This window comes from Balaenoptera physalus (genome assembly GCF_965194825.1).
Source record: "Balaenoptera physalus genome assembly, chromosome: 13".
In the NCBI taxonomy this organism is placed as follows: domain Eukaryota; kingdom Metazoa; phylum Chordata; class Mammalia; order Artiodactyla; family Balaenopteridae; genus Balaenoptera; species Balaenoptera physalus.
The window spans coordinates 8889781-8910199 of record NC_138892.1 but is presented as its reverse complement, the minus strand read 5'-3'; the positions used below and the strand labels follow the sequence as shown (position 1 = coordinate 8910199).

At 53.9% G+C, this 20419-nt stretch overlaps 1 protein-coding gene across 4 annotated transcripts in view; it reads left to right on the top strand.

The window, feature by feature from the left end:
* The window catches only part of FAM83F (family with sequence similarity 83 member F), a 29338-nt gene extending 16069 nt beyond the window's left edge, over positions 1 to 13269 (top strand). Inside the window, exons 2-5 of one of the 4 annotated variants that reach the window (XM_082420619.1) lie at positions 4562 to 4729; positions 5219 to 5340; positions 6205 to 6863; positions 12969 to 13269. In XM_082420619.1, coding sequence (XP_082276745.1) covers positions 4562 to 4729; positions 5219 to 5340; positions 6205 to 6863; positions 12969 to 13018 — 999 coding nt within the window. In that variant the 3' untranslated portion in view covers positions 13019 to 13269. Of the gene's footprint in view, positions 1 to 4561; positions 4730 to 5218; positions 5341 to 6174; positions 6866 to 12968 lie in introns of those variants that run through there. The other 3 variants (XM_082420618.1, XR_014252493.1, XM_082420620.1) reach the window with 3 other exon arrangements.
* Positions 13270 to 20419: the final 7150 nt, after the last annotated feature.

The following is a 20419-nucleotide window of genomic DNA, read 5'->3' as shown; positions in this document are numbered from 1 at the left end:
TGAACTGTTCCAGGCCAATTGTTTTTTATTTGTTTGTTTTGGACCTCAAGTGCAGAGCTGATTGTGAACCTCAGTTCGTGGTCCGCTGCCATCGTCAATCCAGGGAAGGCCCCTCTTATTTTACTCTCTCCTTCCCTCCCGTCCCTTTCTCCTTCCATAGGCAGCCACCCTCCTATATGCAGTGTATGTCCTTGGACATGTCCGTATCCTTGAAAAACTCGCAGAGATATTTTATGTAGTGTGTTTTTATTTACATAAATGGTATTAGGCTATAGATCTCTATCTCTAACATTCATCTTAAAAAGAACTACCCAGGTTCTGCACATGGAACTCGTCCATTGCTTCTGTCTGCTGCAGAGCACTCTGTCCCAAGCACCCCTCACATTCTCCACACCCATTCTTCTAGAGATGGACCTCCAAGTTGTTGCCAGCTCCTTGCTATCCCAAAGAAAGCTACGGTGAATGTCTTTGTTCCTGCCCCCTTATAGACCTGTGCAAAGATCCAAGAGGTTCCCTGGGTGTGTGGCCAAGAGTAGCGTTGCTGGCTTCCAGGCATGCACAACCTTAAATCCACGAAGCTCTGCCCCTTGCCCTAAGAAATAGCTGTACCAGTGTTCCCTCCCACCCTCAGTGAATGAGCGTTCCCCTTTCCTCACACGCCAACATTTAGGACTATCCAACTTTCTAGTTTTTAGTTAATGTTATAGTTGTAAAGTGGTATCTCTCTTATCTCTTTGCTTTTTTTAAATTTATTTTAAATTTTTTATACAATTTTTAAAGGTTACACTTCATTTGCAGTTATTACTATCTCTTTGCTTTAATTTGAATCTTTCTGCTTACTAATGAGGTCTGCTTCTCTTTACATACTTATTAGCCATTCAGGTATCTCCTCTAGGAATTGCCTATTCATATCCTTTGCCCATTTTTCTAATTAGTTTTCTGTCTTTTTCTTGCTGATGTGCAGGCATCTCTTGTATATTATTAGTTCCTTTCGGTGGTAGATATTGCAGATATCTTCTCCCTGTCAGTTATCTTTGTCTGTTGACATCTTTCTTTGAACAGAAAATCCCTAATTTGCCAAATGCCTCTTTTAAAATTTTATTTGCGGTATGATTCATGCTTTTGGAATCTTAATAAATCCTATCTTACCTATGCCATGAAGATATTTTCCTATATTTCATGAATTCCTTTATTAGTTGTATCTTCTGCATTTAGGTATACAGCCTACCTGAAATTCACCTTTATATATGGTGTGAGGTAGGGATCCATTTTATTTTTCTCTATTTAGTATGCCAATTGTCCCAATAGCATCTACTAAACAGCATCCTTTCTCCACTGAGTTGTGATTCTACCATAAAGTTAAGACTAAGTTAACTTAAAGTTTTATGTATGTGTGTAGGTACCTATATATTTCTGGTCTCTCTATTCTGTCCCATGGTCTGTTTGTCAGTTCCTTCCTATCTCAGTATCGCAATTCTTATTAATTTGGCTCTGCAGTATGTCTTACTGTCTAGTAGGACAAGTGTCCCCTTTTAGCTTTTCTTTTTCAAAATTGACTTAGCTATTGTGAATCTTCATTCTTCCTCACATCTTAGAAATATTTGAGCTCCTCAAAAAATTTTACTGACCATTCATTGGAATTGCATTGGATTTTATTAATATGAGGAGAACTGGATTTTTAAAACATTAAATCATGTTATCCATGAACACAGTTTATCTTTTCATTTATTCAAATATTTGTAACTGTCCTTTAATAGAGATTTCTAAATTTCTCCATAAAGGTATTAATTCCTAAATACTATGTGCTTAAGTTGCAATTTTGAATGGATCTTCTTTTCTTTTTTTTTTTTTAATTGGTTATTGCTGTAGTAGAAGAATGCTATTGGTTTTTGTAAGTTTTTCTTGTAGCTGGCAATCTTGCCAAATTCTCCTATTACTTCTAATAGTTTTTCTCTGCATTCTAATTGTTTTTTTAAAAAAATATCATCTTTAAATACTGGTAGTTTTGTCTCTTCTAGTCCTTCTGTCTCATTTCTTTTTCTTGTCATATTGCATTTCTCAGGACCACCAATACTTTGTTGAACAGCAGTGGTGATAAGTGAACATGCTTGACTTGCTTAAGACTTAAAGGGAATGCAACTTTAAGTATGTTTAATGAGGGTTTTTAGTAGATAGCCTTTATGACATTAAGGAAGGTCCCTTCTATTCCTAGTTTTTTGAGAATTTTAATCACAAATAGTGTTATCAAATACTTTTTAAAAACTTATTAAGATAATATATGATTTTCCCTCTGACACAATAAATGTTATGAATTGATACATTTCTGATGTTGAATAATCCTTTCATTTTTAGGATAACCTTACTTGATTATGCTGTATTATATTTAATTTACTTTTTAAAAAACTGAACTGTAGTTGATATGTTTAATTCACTTTTAATGACTTATCCATGTCAATTTCATTTTCAAAGTCATCAATGTGTAAATGTTCCTAGTCTTTTTACCATTTCTTAAATAGTAAGATTTATTAAATAGTAAGAATTTCTTGAAAAGTAAATATATCTGTAGTTATTTCTCTTCATTCAGTATTTTATTTGCATCTCCTCTGTTTTTGTCAGTCATGCCTGTCCTCAATGCCTTTGCTTGTGCTGTTTTCTTTGCCTGAAATGTTCACCTCCTAGGCCCCTGGTAGCCCATGTGGCACCTGTGCGCAGATTAGGAAAAGGCATCTCTTCCTCAGGCAGGCACAGCTCCCACTCACCCCCATCAGCCCAGTGCCTGTGTGCAGTGCACAACCTGCATACCCATGCATGGCAGCCCTGCCCACTTCCCTGCTTGGTTTTATTCCCTGCTCGGTTTTATTCCCTGCTCATTTCTCATGGCACCCAAGGCTGCCCATTCTTCAGGTTTCAGCTTCCTCGGTGAAACCTTTCCTGTTCTCCCCTGGCTGAAAGTAATCTTTCAATCTTCCCCCTCCCTAAGTCCCTCCTTCTCTTCCTACCACCCCTCCTTTGAACTCACATCACACATCATTTGTGCATCTCCTAAGGCATTTATCTCGTTTTACCTTATGTCTTATTATTTTGTGTGAATGTCTTATGATTCCAACTGGATTAACCCCTTGAAGTTAGGGACTATAGTTTGTCCATAGATCCTCCCTCTGCCTGTGGGGATTTGTAAATGTTACCTGTATGAATGATTGGGTATTAAATGTAGGAGGTAAGAAGGGCCTTATGTAATATTGTGTAAATGGTGTTGGGGGGTGGTCTTTAGAGGCAGAGATAATGGCAGAGCACACGTGAAGGTGATGGTGATTGTGATGATGACGATGGTGATGGAGGATACACTTATTGAGCTTAACATGTGCCGGCACTGTGCTAAACGCTTTCACAGTTTGCTTCTCTAAGCCTTCTCAACAACCCTTTGAGACAGGTGCTGCTATGAGCTCGATTTTGCTGCCAAGGAAGCTGGGGCACTGATGAGTGAGCAGTGGAGTTAGTGAACCAGGCCTGGTCTGCCTGGCTTCAGCGTTCAGGCTTTCAGTTACAACGACAAGCAGACTCCTTCGACCATACAATGGTTACCATTTATTGAAGACTTACCTACGTATCAGGCATTGTTGATGCTTACAGATGTTATTTCTAATCCTGATGCCAAATGTAGCAAGTACAGAGTATCCCCACTTTGCAGATGAGGAAACAGAGGCTCATCAAAGTTAAGGGATTTGCCTAAGGTTACATAAATAGAAAGTGGTTATAATCAGATCTCTCTGACCCCAAAGCACATACTTTCTCTGCATCATGGGCACAGTGCTAGGGGCAAACAAGAAAACCCTGCCTCTGGAGCAGAAGGTTTGTGTAGGGAAGTGGAGGAGGTTGAGGTCAGAAAGGCAAATCTGCCTCAGGCTGTGGAAGGCCTCGCCTTCCAGGATGGATAATCAAGACTGGCTTTTGGAAATCAAGGGTCCTAGGCAGGGACCTTGATTTGAGGATGAAGTGAGATGGTCTGGACACCTGGAGGCCAAGGGAGCCCGAGCTAACTGGAGCTCTGCCCGAATCTGTGCTCAGGGAAGCACAGGGCTTTGCACAGCTGCAGGGAGATCAAAGCACCCAGGTCTGCAAAGAAAGTGGTATCTGAGCAGATCTGCAGCTTGTGGAAATGGTCCATTTCATGCCTCTCGGTGACTGCAGCTCCTAGAACCTGCTTATTTCCTGAAGGCACCAGAATCAACTTTCCTCAGCCTCCTAGATCTCCACTGACAACGGCTTCTGAAGAGCCGCTGGAAAATCCCCAGGGTGGGTGGTGGGAATTTGCCAAGGATGAAGCACAAGCAGCATGGCCTGCACCCTCTGCACCATCTTCATTTCCCAGAGCAGGGAGCCCATCTCCTGCTCACATGCGCTCAGAGGTGGGTGGGGATGTGCGAAACCCAGGAGTGGTGCAGATGGCATTTCTGACTCTTGGCCAGCGCTTACCCCAGCCCAGCTGGTCCTCCGTGGGCCGCAGTGTGACTCTGTACGTGTGTAGTCACCACGTGCCTCACTGGTGCCCTTCCCTGTCCAGGTCATTGCTGTGGTCATGGACCTCTTCACTGATGGTGAGATCTTCCAAGACATCGTGGATGCTGCCTCCAAGCGCCGAGTCCCCGTGTACATCATCCTGGACGAGGCAGGCGTGAAGTACTTCCTGGAGATGTGTCAGGGCCTGGAGCTCGCTGACTTCCGTATTCGGGTAAGTGGTACCACTGGGGCTGGGGGCGGGAGGGGGGGAGGAAGTGGGATGGAGACTGCCTCTGGCCCTCCCTCTGCCTGCTCCCCAGTTCAGGGGCCCAGGTGAACGGCACTCTCAACCCCTTTCCTTGTGTCCAAAACCTTGCCTCATGAACTGATAACCCTAACGGCACGCGCAGCTTACATCTTTTCCCGGGGCTGCTGAGGCTAAGGAGGCAGCTCCGGCCCAGTCCCGGGCACTCAGCCCGCAGAGTCACTGTCAGGGTTGAAGGCAGGGCTGTGCTTCTCTTCTGAAGAGCTTTGAGAGCAGACCGGGGCCACCCTGGGCCCGTCCGAGCCCAAAGCAAGATTTGCTGACTTCCTCAGGCCGTAGGAAGCAGAGTCAGGGTCCCGTGGACAAGAGCATTCGTCCTCCACCCAAGCAGAGACTCAGCTTAGAGCCTCTAGGCCCCCAGCCTGAGTGACAGTGCCCTTCTCCTCTTCTCAACAGAACATCCGTGTCCGCTCTGTGACAGGTGTTGGCTTTTACATGCCCATGGGGAAGATCAAGGGGACCCTGTCATCCAAGTTCCTAATGGTAGATGGTGAAAAAGTAGCCACTGGATCCTACAGGTGAGTTGGGCCAGGTCAGAGAAGGGCCTGGGAGGCCTTAGTTCATGGTCAGAAGTGTTCGTGTTCAGAAAGATGCTGGGCTAGAGCCTCCACAATCGTGAGTTTAAGAGCTATTGTCTATTCTGATAGCAAAGAATAGCCTCCTGGCCAGTCCCTTCCCTCATACTTTCTGGCTAATGGATTATTCAAGAAAGAGGGGCAACTTTTATTGAGCATTAAGCACTGCCTGCCTTTCATGGTGCACAACAGCTGGTTGCCTTTTGAGGCTGGAAGAGACCCGGGCACATGAAACAATTAATAAATGGCGTCAGTCCTCTTACATGGTTAAAGTATGGGGTTTTGCAGACGCTAAGTGCTCTAAAAGTTCAGAGAAGAACTATTGAAGAATGGAATACTATTAACAGTAGTGGCAGCTATAGGTACTACTTATTAAATGTATGTTTGTGCCAGGTACTGAGCGAAACCTTTTATATTCGTTATTGGACTTTGAGCCTCACAACAATTCTGTGACTGTACCCCTTACAAGCCCCATTTTACAAGGCACGCAGGGCAGAAAGCACGTTTGAATCCAGGCCTGACTTCTCTTGCCCTTGCCCTTGCCCTGCACCCACTGCCTGCTTTCTGCATTTGAGGCCAAGACCTGGGCCAAGGGAGGATTTGGGTCTGTGGAGGGAGAGTACCCCAGCACGAAGGCAGCAAGGCGTCCAGCCTCAGGGGTGGAGCAGGTCGGGCTGGGCAGCGGGGTGTTGAGATGGGCTCGCCGAGGGGCGGCTGGCAGGGCGAGGCTGCAGGCCCGGGCACACGTATGTTGCTTTTCTGTCCCCACGTTCCCAGATTCACCTGGAGTTCCTCCCACGTGGACAGGAACCTTCTCCTCCTCCTGACGGGGCAGAACGTGGAGCCCTTCGACGTGGAGTTCCGGGAGCTGTACGCCATCTCCGAGGAGGTGGACTTGTACCAGCAGCTGGGCCTGGCAGGAGGCGCTGGCAGGCTGGGCCTCAACTACGCCTCCACTGTGGCTCGCAAGCTAATCAACCCCAAGTACACCCTGGTGGCAGGCGGCCGCCACCCACCTGGGGAGATGATGCGCTGGGCTGCCCGGCAGCAGCGGGAGGCCGGCAGCAATGCAGAGGGGCAGGAGGAGGGCAGCAAGGGCGGCGAGTCAGCACGGCGCCTGGAGAGTTTCCTGCACGACCTGGTCACGCTGGAGCAGGTGCTGCCCCCCGTGGAGCCCGTTCTCTCGGGAGAGCTGAGTCAGGATGGCAGGGTGGTCTCCCACCTGCGTGTGGACCTGAAGCCCAGACCCCGGGAGACCCTTGCCCGAAACGGCAGGGGAGAAGCTGCCAACGGGGAGGCCACCGAGGCCAAGGAGGGCAGGCGCTTCAGCAGCAGGTTCTTCAGCCGGCGGTACAAGAGGCCCGCAGCGCCCAATAGCACGGCCGGTGCCCTCTCCCCCGAGGCCTCGGCCGAAGCGGAGTTTGTGACGGGGAAGAGGCCCAACCAGGGCTCCAGTGACGTCTCAGGTGAGCCCCTCCCACTGGGCCCAGGGCTCCTCAGGCCTCTGGCCCTGGTCCAGGAGCACTGCTGATTCTGTAAGAAGGCAGCCTCCCGGCAGGGAGAGCACATCAGCTCTGGGCCCTATGGTCCTCAGTTCCCATCCTGCTCTGGCCTTTGCCTGCGTGTGGCCTGGGGCCAGCCACTGCAGGCCGGAGTTTCAGTTTCTTCTTCTCTAAAAGGGGAAAGTGATGCCTGCCTCGCCCAGCTGTTCTGAGGATATGAAGTGCTCAGAACAGTGCTGGGCACGGAGTAGTCTGAGACTAGGGCTCTGACTCTAGGGCTTGTTCCAGCAAACCTTGTTCCTTGCTGGATCAGTTGTCGTCAGGATCTGACCTGGTCAAACACACCGCACCAATGCCCTGACCCACTTTTCCTTGTTTCTGTTGTAAATAGTTTGACGTGGCTCCTGCCTGTGTTTATTTGATAAGTGATATTTGCCAGGCTGCTTACTTCTGGGAGAGACCGTTCCTGGTGGTGGTATCTTTCTGGCTGTCTCTCTGCCTTTATCTCTTTCTCTGGAACAGTCTCCAGAGTGGCCTTTTCTGGCTGGTGGTGACAGCCAGGGCCACTGCTGGCACCTTTTCTCATGTCGGCATTGCTGAGTCAAAGGGGTTTCCATGTTGGGGTTTCTCCCTCCATGGCTGTGGGGCTTTGCAGCGGTGAGCCTGGGCTCCCTGCCTGGCCAGGTAGGTAAGGGCAGGGACTTACCTCGGGCAGCCTGAGTGCTTCCAGAATTCCTGTGTCCCTCAAGGCCCCAGCTTTGACCTGACATTGGCTGGAGTGCAAGTCTTCCCAAACACGGATGCCCCAGCCCTGCTAGAGAGCCTGATGCACTCAGTCTGTGCCTCTTAAAGTTAGGACAGGCCTGGAGTCTCCGAGAATTTGGGCACAGCAGCAGTGCCAGGGCTATAGCTGCATTTGGCCAGGAAGCATTTATTGAGCGCCTCCGTGTGCCGGGTCCTTCACTAGGTGCTCGCTCTCTCACTTGGCCCTCACAGTAACCACGGAGGTGGCAGATGGAAGCTCAGAGAGGTGAATTAAGTGGTCCCAGGGCACAGTAAGTGGCAGTGGGGCCAGTTCGCAAACCAAACCGAGGCCAGGGCCCGTGTCCTGTCAGGGAGGGGTGGCTGGGCCCGTCCCATTCCCCCTGGGCTCCCTGGCTCCCCCAGCACCGGATGCTGCTGCTGCCGCCCTGCACCTCTTGTTTGGAAGGAGGGTTGCCATGGTGAACACCTGGCAGGGAAGAGAGGGGGAGGGGCGAGCCCAACCACAAAAGGGGCTCTTTCCCACGCCCTGACTGGAGGTGAAGCAGAAGCTTTCTCTTCCTTCAGCCCCTCACCCTGAGGTGCTGTTTCCATAGAAACAAAAGGCCATTGTCTTATCCCTTCCTGCTTCCTTTAGTGAGTCTCAGCATCAGACTCCCCTGCTTGGATGACTTGAACGGTCACTGACACTTCTGCTGTTCCCTGAGTGTTTGCACGGGGTGCCAGGAGCCAGCCAAACAGCCAGGGACAGTGCCCTGTACCAGCTCGTCTCCTGAGTGCCTGGCACCCTGAGAGAGAGAGTCAGAGACAGAGAGAGAAGGGCAAGTGCAAGAGTGCAGCGGCACGCACGAGGGGTGGCCCTCAAGATCACCCTATTGCTGCCCCATCATGAGGAAACACCCAGAGTGGCCTCGTCCAGCACAGCCTCTGTGTACCCGGATGGGCATCCAGCCCCGAGGGCCTGGCATTCGAATCCCTTATGAGACCTTTCCTCTTTCTTCCCTCGGAGGCAGGGCAAGAAGCCAGAGACTCCCCTCCCCAAAGGCCCTTTTTGTGGCCTCCAGCCTCCCAAACATTTGACTGGTTTAGTGCCTCCTCTCAGGCAGCAGAAGCTTATCAGCAGGACTCTGTGCGCCAGAGGGTCAGGTTCCTGGCAGCAAGGGGGTCCCCAAGGTTGGAACTTGCAATCCTAGTACACTGGGAACTGTCATCTGGGAGGAAATCACGTTAGCTATTCCCTTAGGGCCCCATCCAGGGAAAGGATCCCTGTCCTACAGCGAACATTCAGAGCAGCGTCAGAACAGCCCTCGGAGGGATCTCAGCTCCCAGGACCTTGCTCCCCACGCCTTGGACACATCCTTTCACCTCCCCGGGGGCTGTTTCCTGGTTGAGAAGAGGAGGGGTTGATCCAGGAAGGGTTCAGGAGGTCCCTTTGAGCTCTGATTCTGACTGTCCTTTCTGTCCCTGCTGCCCTCTTGTCAAGGGAGAACCCAGGCCGATGACAGGGTGGCTAAAAGAAAGAAAAATAGAAAAGCTAAGAGCTGGCAGCCTGTACAATTACTTGATAAGAAGTATATAGTTGTCAAACAGCATGCAAATTTTTGCAAACCCAAGCGTGGCCCTTGGGAGAACCTTCAGAAATCCCTTCCTTCGGGTCTGGCAGTCCAGCAGTGGGCGGCCAGGTGGTTTGAAGGCTCACAGCTCCCCCTACTGGTGGAAGCCAAGCACCCTGTCCTGGTTTTTCTCTCAGCTGAGTCCTTGCTCCTGCAATTGGCGCCTTTCCTGAGCCGGCCACCTGTGCCCATCCAGGAGCTCGGGACTCTGCGGCAGAGATCCAACCTCAGGGACCAGCAGTCACTGGAGAGCCTTGTCAAAAGAGTCAGGGGTCTGTCCCGCTCGGCTGGGCTCAGGAATCTGCATTTTAAGCGAGCGCCCCGAGCGTTTTCCCACGTCGGGGTCCTCAGAGCAGCAGATTAGGTGACAAGGCTCTGCCCTCGGGGACTGCCAGTTTGGGGGAGGGGGTTCCAGGTGATGTCCTGAAACCCCTCCTGGTCCCCCTGGGGAAATCCCTGGGACAAGGCCAACACTCTAGTGCACAGTAAGAGGAGGAAGAAAGGCACAGACTTTGGCTGAGCACCTGGCGTGTGCTGGGTAGACACGGTGCTAAATGCTCTCACCCAGAACCCACAGCCACCCTGCCTGATGACGTTGTTTCAAGACGAGACCCCAGAGGTGCAGAGAGGCGAGGCCCTGTGCCCACGGTCATGAGTGAGAAAAGGGCGGTGGGCTCTCCTGCCTCCCAGGGCCTGCCAGAGCATTACGGCCATCTCTGGGAGGTCAGGGTTGACACCAGCTGCCTACGTCTTTAAAGGCTGTTTGGAAGGGCCAGAGGCCTGAGTACATGACTGACTCCCCCGCCCCCCGCCACGTATGGAGGAAGAGGAGAGTGCCTCTGGGTCACCACCTTCTGAGGGCCCCTGAGCCCACGCTTCTGTTCCCAGAGTTCTCTGAGGTGACTGCAGCCACAGTTGCTGTGCCAGAACTCTCCCAGGTTCCCCTGAGTCATGCGTGGATGGGCCACCCTGGCTGGCAGTGTGGTCTGGCTCCTAGTGCTGTGCTCGCTGGCTCCTGGATTTGGGGACTTCAGATTTGCCTGTGTCATCCCTGGGGTGGAGGTCTCAGATCTCTCTCCTAGAAGTCTGGGCGCCTGCCTGGGATGGAAGGCTGGGGAGGTGCTGCTGGGGTTCAGAGCTCCATAAGGAACCTGTGGGCCTCCAGTTCCAGGGTAAGCCTACTCAACAGCTGTCTTGCCAAGATGGAGTTCCAAAACTCAGTGTCGCTCCTGAGGTCAGACCCCGGCTGATGTTCTCAGGCTGTGCTCTGATTCCATAAACCTGAGCACTGTTACCAGCCAAGGTCTCGGTCACATGGCACAGATGAGGGGAGCTGAGTGGGCATCCTTCGAGGAGTTGATCCCACTGGGCTCCGGAGAAGAGGCAGGTGTCCTTAGTCTCATTGGCAGGTGTCAAAATCCCCTGCCCTGCTGGTCTCTTGGGCCTGGCCAGGGCTTCCGTCACCATCTAGGTGAGTGAGGGCACGTACGTCACCCAGTCACCACCCACTGATGCCACTGCAGTTGCTCTTGTTACTAGATTGGTGTGAACCCTTACGTAGCTTGCTGCTGCCTGATCGTTCATTGTTTTCAACAAATGTCTATCTATGCGGTGTCTGCTCTGTGCCAGGCACGGTCCTAAATTCCTGGTGTAGCAGTGGACAGAGTGAGCTTGCCCCTGCTCTTATGTACTGGGAGGGGGGCAGGGAGGGCAAGGACCTTCTCCTGAAGAGTGATCAGGGAAGGCCTCTCTGACAAAGGGGCATTTGAGCAGAGACTTGAATGATGGGAAGCAGAGAACCAGGTGGACATCCAGGGGAAGAATCTTCCAGAAGAGGGGAGTGTGAGGTCCTAAAGCCTGTAGGGAGGTGGAGCTCACTGTCCTTGTCATGGCCGTCTATATCACTGTCCCCTCTCCTGCCTGCCGAGCCGGACCGGCCAGGTCCTGACCATCGGACCGGGTCCTGATGCTCCAGGCCTTCCTTCAGGCCGCCTCTCCTCCACTTCCCGCCCCTATGTCCAGTCTCACTTCGCTGTTTTGTTCCTTTGAAGTTTGACCTTCTCTCATGAGCCTCCTTTGGGCCGCCCGTGCCACATATACTTTGTAAAAAATAGAAATGTGGGGCTGTTGATATATTCTCCTCCACTCATCTGAGCAGGTGTGATTGGCCACAGCATCTGCTGCAGGCGGCAGCGGGCTCCCGTCTGTGTGCCGCGGGAGGGGCGGACTCGAGGGCTTGGTCCTCAGCCCGGCCTCCCGTCAGAGGCGTGGAGGTGAATTCTGAGTGAGAGGCCCGTCTCCAGGCTCACATCCAGCCTCAGAGAGTGGGTGGGAGTGTGGGGAGCTGGCCACAAATCTGCTCTGCCCCGGCTGCCCGCAGCCCACGCAGCCACTCCTCCCTGGCCTCGGGAGCCCAGAGGACTTTTCTCACCTGCCTCCAAAATTCTGCTGCCTCTGGGGAGAAACTCGGCATCTGCTCAGTAGGCCAAGTAAGTACAGCAAGCCGCTGAGGACAGGAAGTGGGGACGGACGTGTCCTGCGGTGGCCAGGGGACTGCAGGACAGGAAGGGCAGCGGAGGCAGCCTCAGCACCCGAGGAGGCTGGAGGCTGGAGGCTGACCCAGCTCCGGGCCCTTGGAGCCACAGGGAGGCGGGCACCATCGTCTGGCTCCCCTCCCACCTCCTCGACCCTCTGGCTGCTCTCGGAACGGCCTCCAGGGAGGCTCAGCTGGACCCGCAGCAAGTCCCGAGGCCTGGGCCCCGCTGGCCGGGCAGGGAAGGGCCCTACTCAGGCCTGTTCAGCGTCTCTCTTGCTAACGGCCCAGGAGAGGAGGCCAACACCACCTCCGTGAAACTCACAGCTGAGGTGATACGGGAAGGTGGTGTGAGTGCCGGGAGACGACCCTGGCCCTGGCAGTGTGGAGAGGAACCGGCAGGAAAGAGGTCAGCGGCCGCCCGGGAGACGGCGGCCAGCGCCCCAGGAGGGCTCCCCGCAGCAGACGCGAGGCGCTGGCCTGAGGGCAGGAACACAGCCGGCCTCTGCTTGGGCTGTAGAGGCAGTGGAAACGGGTGGAAGGGGCCTGGGAAGAGGAGAGCTGTGCCTCTCCACCCCTTCTTTCCTCCACGCCCCTAAGCCTGGGGTCCGCGCCACCATGCCTGGCTCCCTCCCGGTCAGCCTACCGGCCCCTCCTGAGGCACCGCTTTGCCCCTTCCACGTCGGCGGCCTGAGTGGCGGGAGGAGCTGAGATGGGGCTCGGCGGAGCGGGCACTGGCGCAGGCGCTGCCCGGCTCTGGGGGCTACTGGCCCTCCTGCCCCCCACTGTCAGGTCGGGCCGAGGATGCCCCCTTGCAGCAGAGCCACGCTGAGGGTCACTGACAGTGACTGCGGTCGCGCTTGTGAGCTGTGACGCTGCATAGGGTATTAGCAACTGGTGAATCACCCTGCTGAGGTCAGGAGATGGCAGATCCCTGATGCCCCAACCAGTGGTGGTCTTGCTAAGGCTGTCAGGGCAGGGAGAATCTTTCCTTTTGCTCTTCTGAGGACCCTACTGACCTAGTTTCAGCAGCTTGGGAGGGAGACAGTGACCCCAGCACCCAAATTTGCGGTGTGGGCGGTGCATAGGAGGGGGGCTGGAGGCCAGCCCAGGGAGCACTTTACCTACATCCTCCCCCGCCTGTGTCCCTTGTCTCTGCAGGTAAAACAAGTTCCAGTCCTGCCAAGGCCAGCAATTGTGTGATTTTGTGAGCTGCGGGCCAGCTGTCGGCAGGACCTGTGGATGCCCCCATCCTGTCCTGTGGAGACACAGGTCAAACCCTGCACCAATTTGCACATCGGGCGCCTACTGGCCTCCTGCCCCAGCAGCCTCCATCCTGGCCTCAGGGACCCTGTATCCCAGATGTGAGGGTCTGCAGCATCTCAAGACAATCACACGCCTCCACAAGACTGTCGTGGCCGGGCAGGGGGTCAGCCTTTGTTTACATGAAGTGGAAGCTTGACTAGTGTCCGCTCTCCTTTATGCCCAGCCCCCTCCCTCCACTGGGCCAGCCTTGCCCTGCCGGCCCCCAGATGGGATGAGTCCATGTCTTTATACCTTAATGTGATGGGGTCTCCGGGGCAGCCCCAGCCCCCTGGCTTCTCCTTCCCTGGGCTTCCTGGTGCTGCTGGTCCCCCAAGAGGTTTGGTGGAACAGAAGGGACGAGGACAGGGCTCTGAGCCCGGGATCCGGTCTTGCTTGAGCTTCTGAACTCAAGCTGGAAGATGCAACGAGGACGGCTGGGGGCTGGCTGCTGTGGCCTTCCTGGCCTGTCCCTCAGGCTCCTGTAGTAGTCTCTGAATGGAATGAGGGCAGAATTTGACCCTGCCATTTTGAGAGCCCTTGTGCTGAGGCCTCCTTTCCCTCCCCCAGCACCATCCTGGCAGGCTCTGTCCTGAGCGGTCCGGGCCTCCTCGGCTGTTGCCTGCTGCAAGCCCATCTGGCAGTTCTGCTAGTGCCTTTACCTGAGGCGGCTCCCTCCCGTTTTTTGCCTTGATCTGCAGCCCAGGGTAGGGAGAGAGAGAGCCTGGCTGATGTTCCGGTGGTGCTGGAGGCTGGGCCCTGTCACCAGGAGTGCTGGCCTTCCTCCCACCCCAGAGATGGCCCTCAGTCCCTTCACCAGCCGGGACTTACGTGCCTTCTCTAGTTATATGTCAGCCAAAGACCAGCCTAGGCCTCCTGCCAAAGTCAGACTGTATTGAGGAGCCTCAGCCTCCCTGGCTTCTTAGGGACCTGGCCTGATAATCGCCATGATGCCAGGCCAGGAAGACCAGCTGAAAATCGCACACCACCCCCTCTTCACGCATGTGACTGAGAGGACCTGCGGAGGGAGTTCTTGAATGGACAACAGAGAAACTGCCAAACCGCAGGCTCTGTGGCTGGCCTTGCTTCCGGCCGGGTGCTGGAGGCCTGGAGAGCCGAGGGCTGCAGTGCCTGAGAAAGCACCACGCTCAGCCTCTCTCAGCCTCCTACTTCTGAGCCAAACTCTCGTCCTCACACCTTTCCTTCTGCAAAACCCTGGGGCACCAGCAGCCCCTTGGGGAGGGGCCCTGGTGCCTGCTAGCACCTGATGGGAGAGGGAGCGAGGGGCGCACCGAGCATCCTGCGAGGAGCCTGGCCTCCCCGGTGGGTGGTGGGAGCGTCAGGGGAAGGAAGGGTGTACCTGGTTCTTGGGGGGTGAGGGACCCTGACCCACCTCCATGAGCGTCTGTGAGGATTAAACACTCCTGGGAAGTGCTTCCTTATGCACCAAGGCCTGGCGATGTGGCCTTGCTTGTTCTGGAGGGGAAGGGAGAGGGAGGTGGAAAACATGGGGCAGGGGTTACACCTCAGCTCAGAGTGTTTGGGTGGAGAGAGCACTCTTGGTGAGCAGAGTGGACACCTCTGGGGCAAGGGGGGAGGCCAGAGGAGGGGACCGGCTCCTAAGCGATTGTGCCTCCCTTGCTAGAGAAGCAGGCCCACGGAATCCCTTTCCCGTCTCCTGACCCAAAGCAAGCCCGGTTCCCCCCCTGCCCTCACATGCAGGAGGCTCTGGACTGGAGGTTCCAAGTCGCTGCAGCCTTGAGCCTGGCTGTCCGTCCTGCCCCGGCTTCTCCCTGCGCCAGCGTGGGGTCATTCTCACTCTCTTCAGAGAAACCAAGCAGGATAGGAGGCCATGTGTCAAAAAGGAAGCAACGCAGTGTCACGGGAAGAGTGCTGGCCTGTGAGGTGGGGCACCTCTCCCCTTCCTTACAGAGGTCTCGGCGAGATGGTCTCTGACCCCCTCCAGCTCTAAGATGCTCGGGAAGAGACGATAGTCCAAAGGTGGCTGAGGATCCTGAAGACCTAAAATGCAGCTTGTCTGCCTAAACTCCAGCCCCTCCGTTCTGCCTCTCGGCTTCTCACTTTTTAGTGCATCTGCCCTCTGTTCCAGCACTTTGCACATACTTTGTGAAATAGTCTCTCTGTCATCAAATCTCAAGGGGACATCTGGCCTTCCCAGTTGGATGGCACGTTCAAGGATGGATCATGCCCTTGGTCCCTCTGCAGCAGCTTCCACAAGGCTGGTAACATCAGAAGGGCTCCAGGAGGAACAGGGATGAAACAGCACTCTGGGTGCAGGGCCTGGCTTCACTGGCCCCATCTCACCCCGCCGCCAAGCTGCCCATTTTCTGAGTCCGGCCTCTGTAGGTTGAGTGCCAACAACTGGCGCAGCTCCTTGAGAGGCCGACCTCTGATGACCAGAGGCACTTGAGGGCTGAGACCCCGGAGCTGCTGCCACCCTAGACCTCGCCCCGTAGGAGCAGGAACCCCGGGACCCCTGCACGGCGCTGGGAGGCTTTCCCTTGACATTGGCAAATCTTCCCAGTCTCATTGTCAGCTGTCCTTGGGGTACGGTTAGCCCTAGCCCTGATCCTTCGGGGGTGCTTCTGAGACCGCCTCCGCCAACAGCACCACCCCATGCCTGTTCGGACCCTAATAGAAAGGCTGAACCACAAAGGCAGCCTTGAGATACGGAGGAAACGGGCCCGGGTGGAGGGGAGGGGCTACGGGGGAGACTTTTTTTTTTTTTTTTTTTTTGCTATGACACTTTCCTCTTTTTAACTTATTGAACACCTACTATATGCTAGTCACCATGCTAGATGCCTCCCTCAGTCACCTGCAGGTTTCAAACTAAGAAAAGCTCAGGAAAAGGCCCTTTACAAAGTTAACAAAAAGTTCTCCTGTATATTTGGAGACTGAGCCTCACAAAGTTGTGTGATGAGCAGCTTAGGTCTTGCCGCCCCCCTTTTTCAGATGAGGAGGTGCATTGTTCTCCCCAGATCCCACGGCACATAAAGTGCAGATCTCAGCCTGCTCCTCCAGCTCAGGGTTTCCTGCCTTCAACGCCAGTGACACTTCGGACACAAAATTCTCTGTGGGAGGAGAGGCTGTCCTATACGTGGTAGAATGTTTAGCAGCGCCCCTGGCCTCTACCTACCAACTACCAGTAGCACCCCTTCAGATGAGACCGCCAAAAATGTCTCCAGACATTGCCAAGTGTCCCTGGGGGTTAGAATCGCCCCAGTTGAGAAAGAGCTCTTTGCATGGAGCCCTGAAGGGGCCACGGGCTCCTCCCTGAGCTGCTTTCTGTGCTTACATCCTGCAAAACAGTTCTCTTTGACAGATCTCTTTGGCCCAGAGAGGCTGGCTGACTTGCCAAAGATTTTGCTTTCCGTGACTGACACGATAGCATCTTCCATCTTTGTTCCGGTTACCTTGCTTAGCTCTTGCCTGCCTTGGACTCTGCGGAACAGGTATGTTTATGTGCACACATCTGTCTTACTCCACCCAGAGCCCTGCCACGTTTCCTCCCAATCTGTTCCCCTTCCTTCAGTCTCAGTTAAAGTCCTACACAGAGAGTACCCTTGGACATACCCGTGTGTGCCCAGCAGTGTTCCCACCTCAAAAGGCAGCCGGGGCCGACAGTAGAGAGACTTCCACGCTCCTCAACACGGGCCAGGTGGGGATTGCTACTTGGGGTGCCACAACCACGTTCCGTTCTGACAAAGCCCCCTTAGCAGCTATTGAGCTCTGCCATGCACCGTGCATATAGTTTATCACCTGGCTGTGCACCACCGTCATTCCTCCCTGCCTGGAGGACCCAGCGGCTGTCACTGCGATTGTCTGCACTGCTGTTCCAGTGGCAGGAGGTCTGGTGCAGAACAGGCATCCCGGGCTCAGCAAGCTGAGCCAGACCAAGGTTGAGAGGATGTGCACCTTAGGAAAGGTTGAGAGGTGGCAGGTGCAGACGTGAGAGTGTGCTCAGGGCGAGTCATCGTTGGATCAGCCAGAAGGCTTTGAAAAGTTAGGCAGGCCTGAACTTCTCACCCCTCCTCTGCGAAGCTTCTGCCTTCCCAGCTCTGAACCGAGGAAGGCCCTGTTTCTGACAGCTTATGCTGCTGCCTGGCACGATAGATACCCATTCTGTGCCTGGAGACCAGGACACTGTCTTTCTGCCTCACTATCGTATCTGCAGTATCTGCTTAATAACGATTCGTTAAATGATTGAACACTTGACAACCATGTGATACAGAGAATAAGTCAGGCTAATCAATGTGGACGGTGTCAGAGGCTCTGCAATTGATCATGACCCTTTCACTTTTGTTCCTGCCTCCTGAAATTGTACATGGAAGCCAAACAGGATTTAATTTCTTAACGACTTTGGAGTCCTTCCTTATCAAATCCTTTCCTCCAGGAAGGCTTCTCCTTTCAGTGCATGTCCTCAGCAGACAGTCTTCATCTCCCAGTCACCCGGTCTCCAGGCCTCTCTGGCTGCTCACGGATGACCCTGTCTGCATGCTTCTTTCAAAGGCTAGCACGAAAGCAGGGGAGGAGGAGATGGGCCTTGAGGTGAGGAAATCTGTCCAAAGTCACCGAGCAAGTCATGAGAAGGGCTAGAACCTGGCTATCCGGACCCTCTAGGAGGGCACTGTCACTGCATCATGTGGCCTCTCCAAGTGACAGCCAGCTGGAGACAAGTTTTCATCAGAAAAGTGGCTAGAAGTTAGGCACTGTCTGCAGCCACTAGAAAGCAACTCTAGGAACAGATGTTCATGTCATAAGAGACCAGCTAGGACCTGCCACGGAAGCCAGCAAGTGCGTGGGGAGCCTGGAGGAGGAAGGGAGGAAAGGGCAAGACAGGCAGTATGCCTGCAGAGGCTACGGTCCTCTGGGCACAAGCAAGGGAAAAGCACATCCCATCCTGTGCTGAGCCAAGAACCGTGCCTGGTGATCCTTATTTCCTGAGTGCAGCTTGGACACCCTGGCTGGTCTCCTCCTGGAAGGCCTTGGAAGTTGGGCGATTGGACAAGGAGAGGCACTTCACTGCGGTACTTGGAAGGCTTTACTCATTTGTTCACTCAGCAGATATTAACTGTGCACTAGGCCCGGGGATGAACGGTGAGGCAGGCCCTCGTGGATTTAGGGCAGCGGCGGGGGGGGGGGGGGGGGGGCATCCTGCTTGCTGTGATCTTAGCTGAGGCTTGTGGCAGTGAGAGGACAGTGCAGAACGGGCAGGCTCGGGCTGGATTCCCCACTCCGCCACATATTAGCTAAATGACCCTGCAAGCTGCTCCACATCCATCCAAGTAAAATGGGGATAATCCTGGTACCACTCTCAAGAGGCCCTGGGGAGTAAAGCACTCAGCACAGTGGCTAACGTAGAGGAGGAGCTCTGTAAAGGCTGATGCCTCCGTTGTGTTATATGGGGGGGTTATCACTTCCCTCTTGGGACATTCTCTCCTGGATTCTCTCCCCTGCTCCCTCCCAGTAAAATTGCCACTTTCATGTCCAGTACTTGGCACACCGGCCTAAATGCTCATCCACCTGGAAGAAGTTTCAAGACCCAGGTTTTGAAAGAAAGACGGAGAAAATTTCCAGAGATGCCACTTGTTAGCCCTCAGCTCAGCAGGGCCTGAGTTACCCCGGTGCCCGCTCACCGCCCCACCCCCCCAGCTCTGTAGGTTTGTTATCAGGGGGCCTGGAAGAGGGCCACCGTCTTATCTGCTTGTGCAAAAGTCCCAAACTTTTCTTGACTGACAGTTTTGGGTAAAAATAAACAATTTTTGTTTGTTTGGAGACTCCTTCATATATAAAATACAAATTAAACCCAAACCAAACAAATAGCACATCAGAAAAGCCTGCCGACCCGCGCCAAGCCACCGGGCTTCCGAGCCAGTCCTGAACCCCCGTGCGGCTCCAGACCCTCCTCAGCTTTCTTCCAGCCCTTTCCGCGCACTCGCCGGCGGCGGCGACAGCCGGCATCTCCCCGGATGGACCGGGAGGAGCCCCAGGACCGGCGCGGGTCGGGGCGCAGAACCCGAGGCTGCGGGTCCCCTCGGAGCGCGCGGCTGAGAGCACGTGGGGCGATGCTGACACCTGGCGGCCGCTCGCAGCGCCGTGCTTTCCTCCTCATGGTAGAGAAAGAAGGCAGAGGCCAGGGCTCGGCAAACTTTCTGTAAATGGCCACATAGTAAATGTTCTAGGCTTTGGGGACATGCGGGGTCTGTCACGACCGCTGCTGCTGCAGCAGCGCTAAAGCCCACCAGTACGATGCGAGTGAGTGGGCGTGGCTGTTCCAATGAAATTTTGGGGACGCTGAAATTTGAATTTCGTCTCATTTTCGTGTGTCACAAAATATCACTCATCTTTTAATTTTACCACCCATTCAAAAAAATGTAAAAATCATTCCTGCTCAAGAGCTGTGCAAAAACAGGCAGTGGCTGGATTTGGCCTGCAAGCCCGGTGGACCCCTGGTCCCAGGCCACTTTCCTCCAGGCTCCCAGCACTAACCCCCAACTGTCACACCTGGGATCCTTCCCTACTTTGCCACTGTCCTGCAAAGGGGACTCCCCCAGCACCCCACCCCCCCCCCAACCAGACTGCTGCCGCTGAGCCCTCTTCCTAACAAATTCTGGAGTTGTTAGTTTTCACCCACGCCTATGAACAATCCCCATGGCCAGGCCAGGGCTGGGTCTGACTGTACACAGGGAACTGAGAGAATCTAGGGGGAAGGAGATGTGGGTCTGGCTTCTCTGCTCCAGAAGCCCCTGAGAGGAAAAGGGGCTTGAACTGAGCTTTGAAGGAAGTGTAGACCTCGGAACAGGGGACAGAGAAAGGGGCATCCGAGAGCCGGCAAACTCACTGAGGAAGCAATGGGCTGAGAGGCCACCAGGAAGTCCTCCCGAGGGGACCCCCGGGAGGGAAGCATCCTTCACCGTATGAATCTCACAACTACTCCAACCAACAGGTATAATTTTTCTCAGCCCTACCAATTAAAAAATGCGACCTTGGGCAGTTACTTAACCTCCCTCTGCCTTAGTGTCCTCATCTGTATCTACCTCATAAGATTGTTATGAGGATTGAGTAAGTCAATACCTATATAATTACAGCAGTGCCTGGCACTAGGGCCAGCTTCATGGGCATGCAACTTGCGGGCTCCCATGGGCCCTGCACCCAGAAGGCGAAGGGTCCCACATTTGGTTTAATGCTCTGCTGTTGCTGTCTTGAAATTCTTAATAATTTTGGAACAAGGAGCCCCATGCTTTCATTTTGCACTGCCAGTCCTGCCTGGCATAGCATGTGCTTACAAA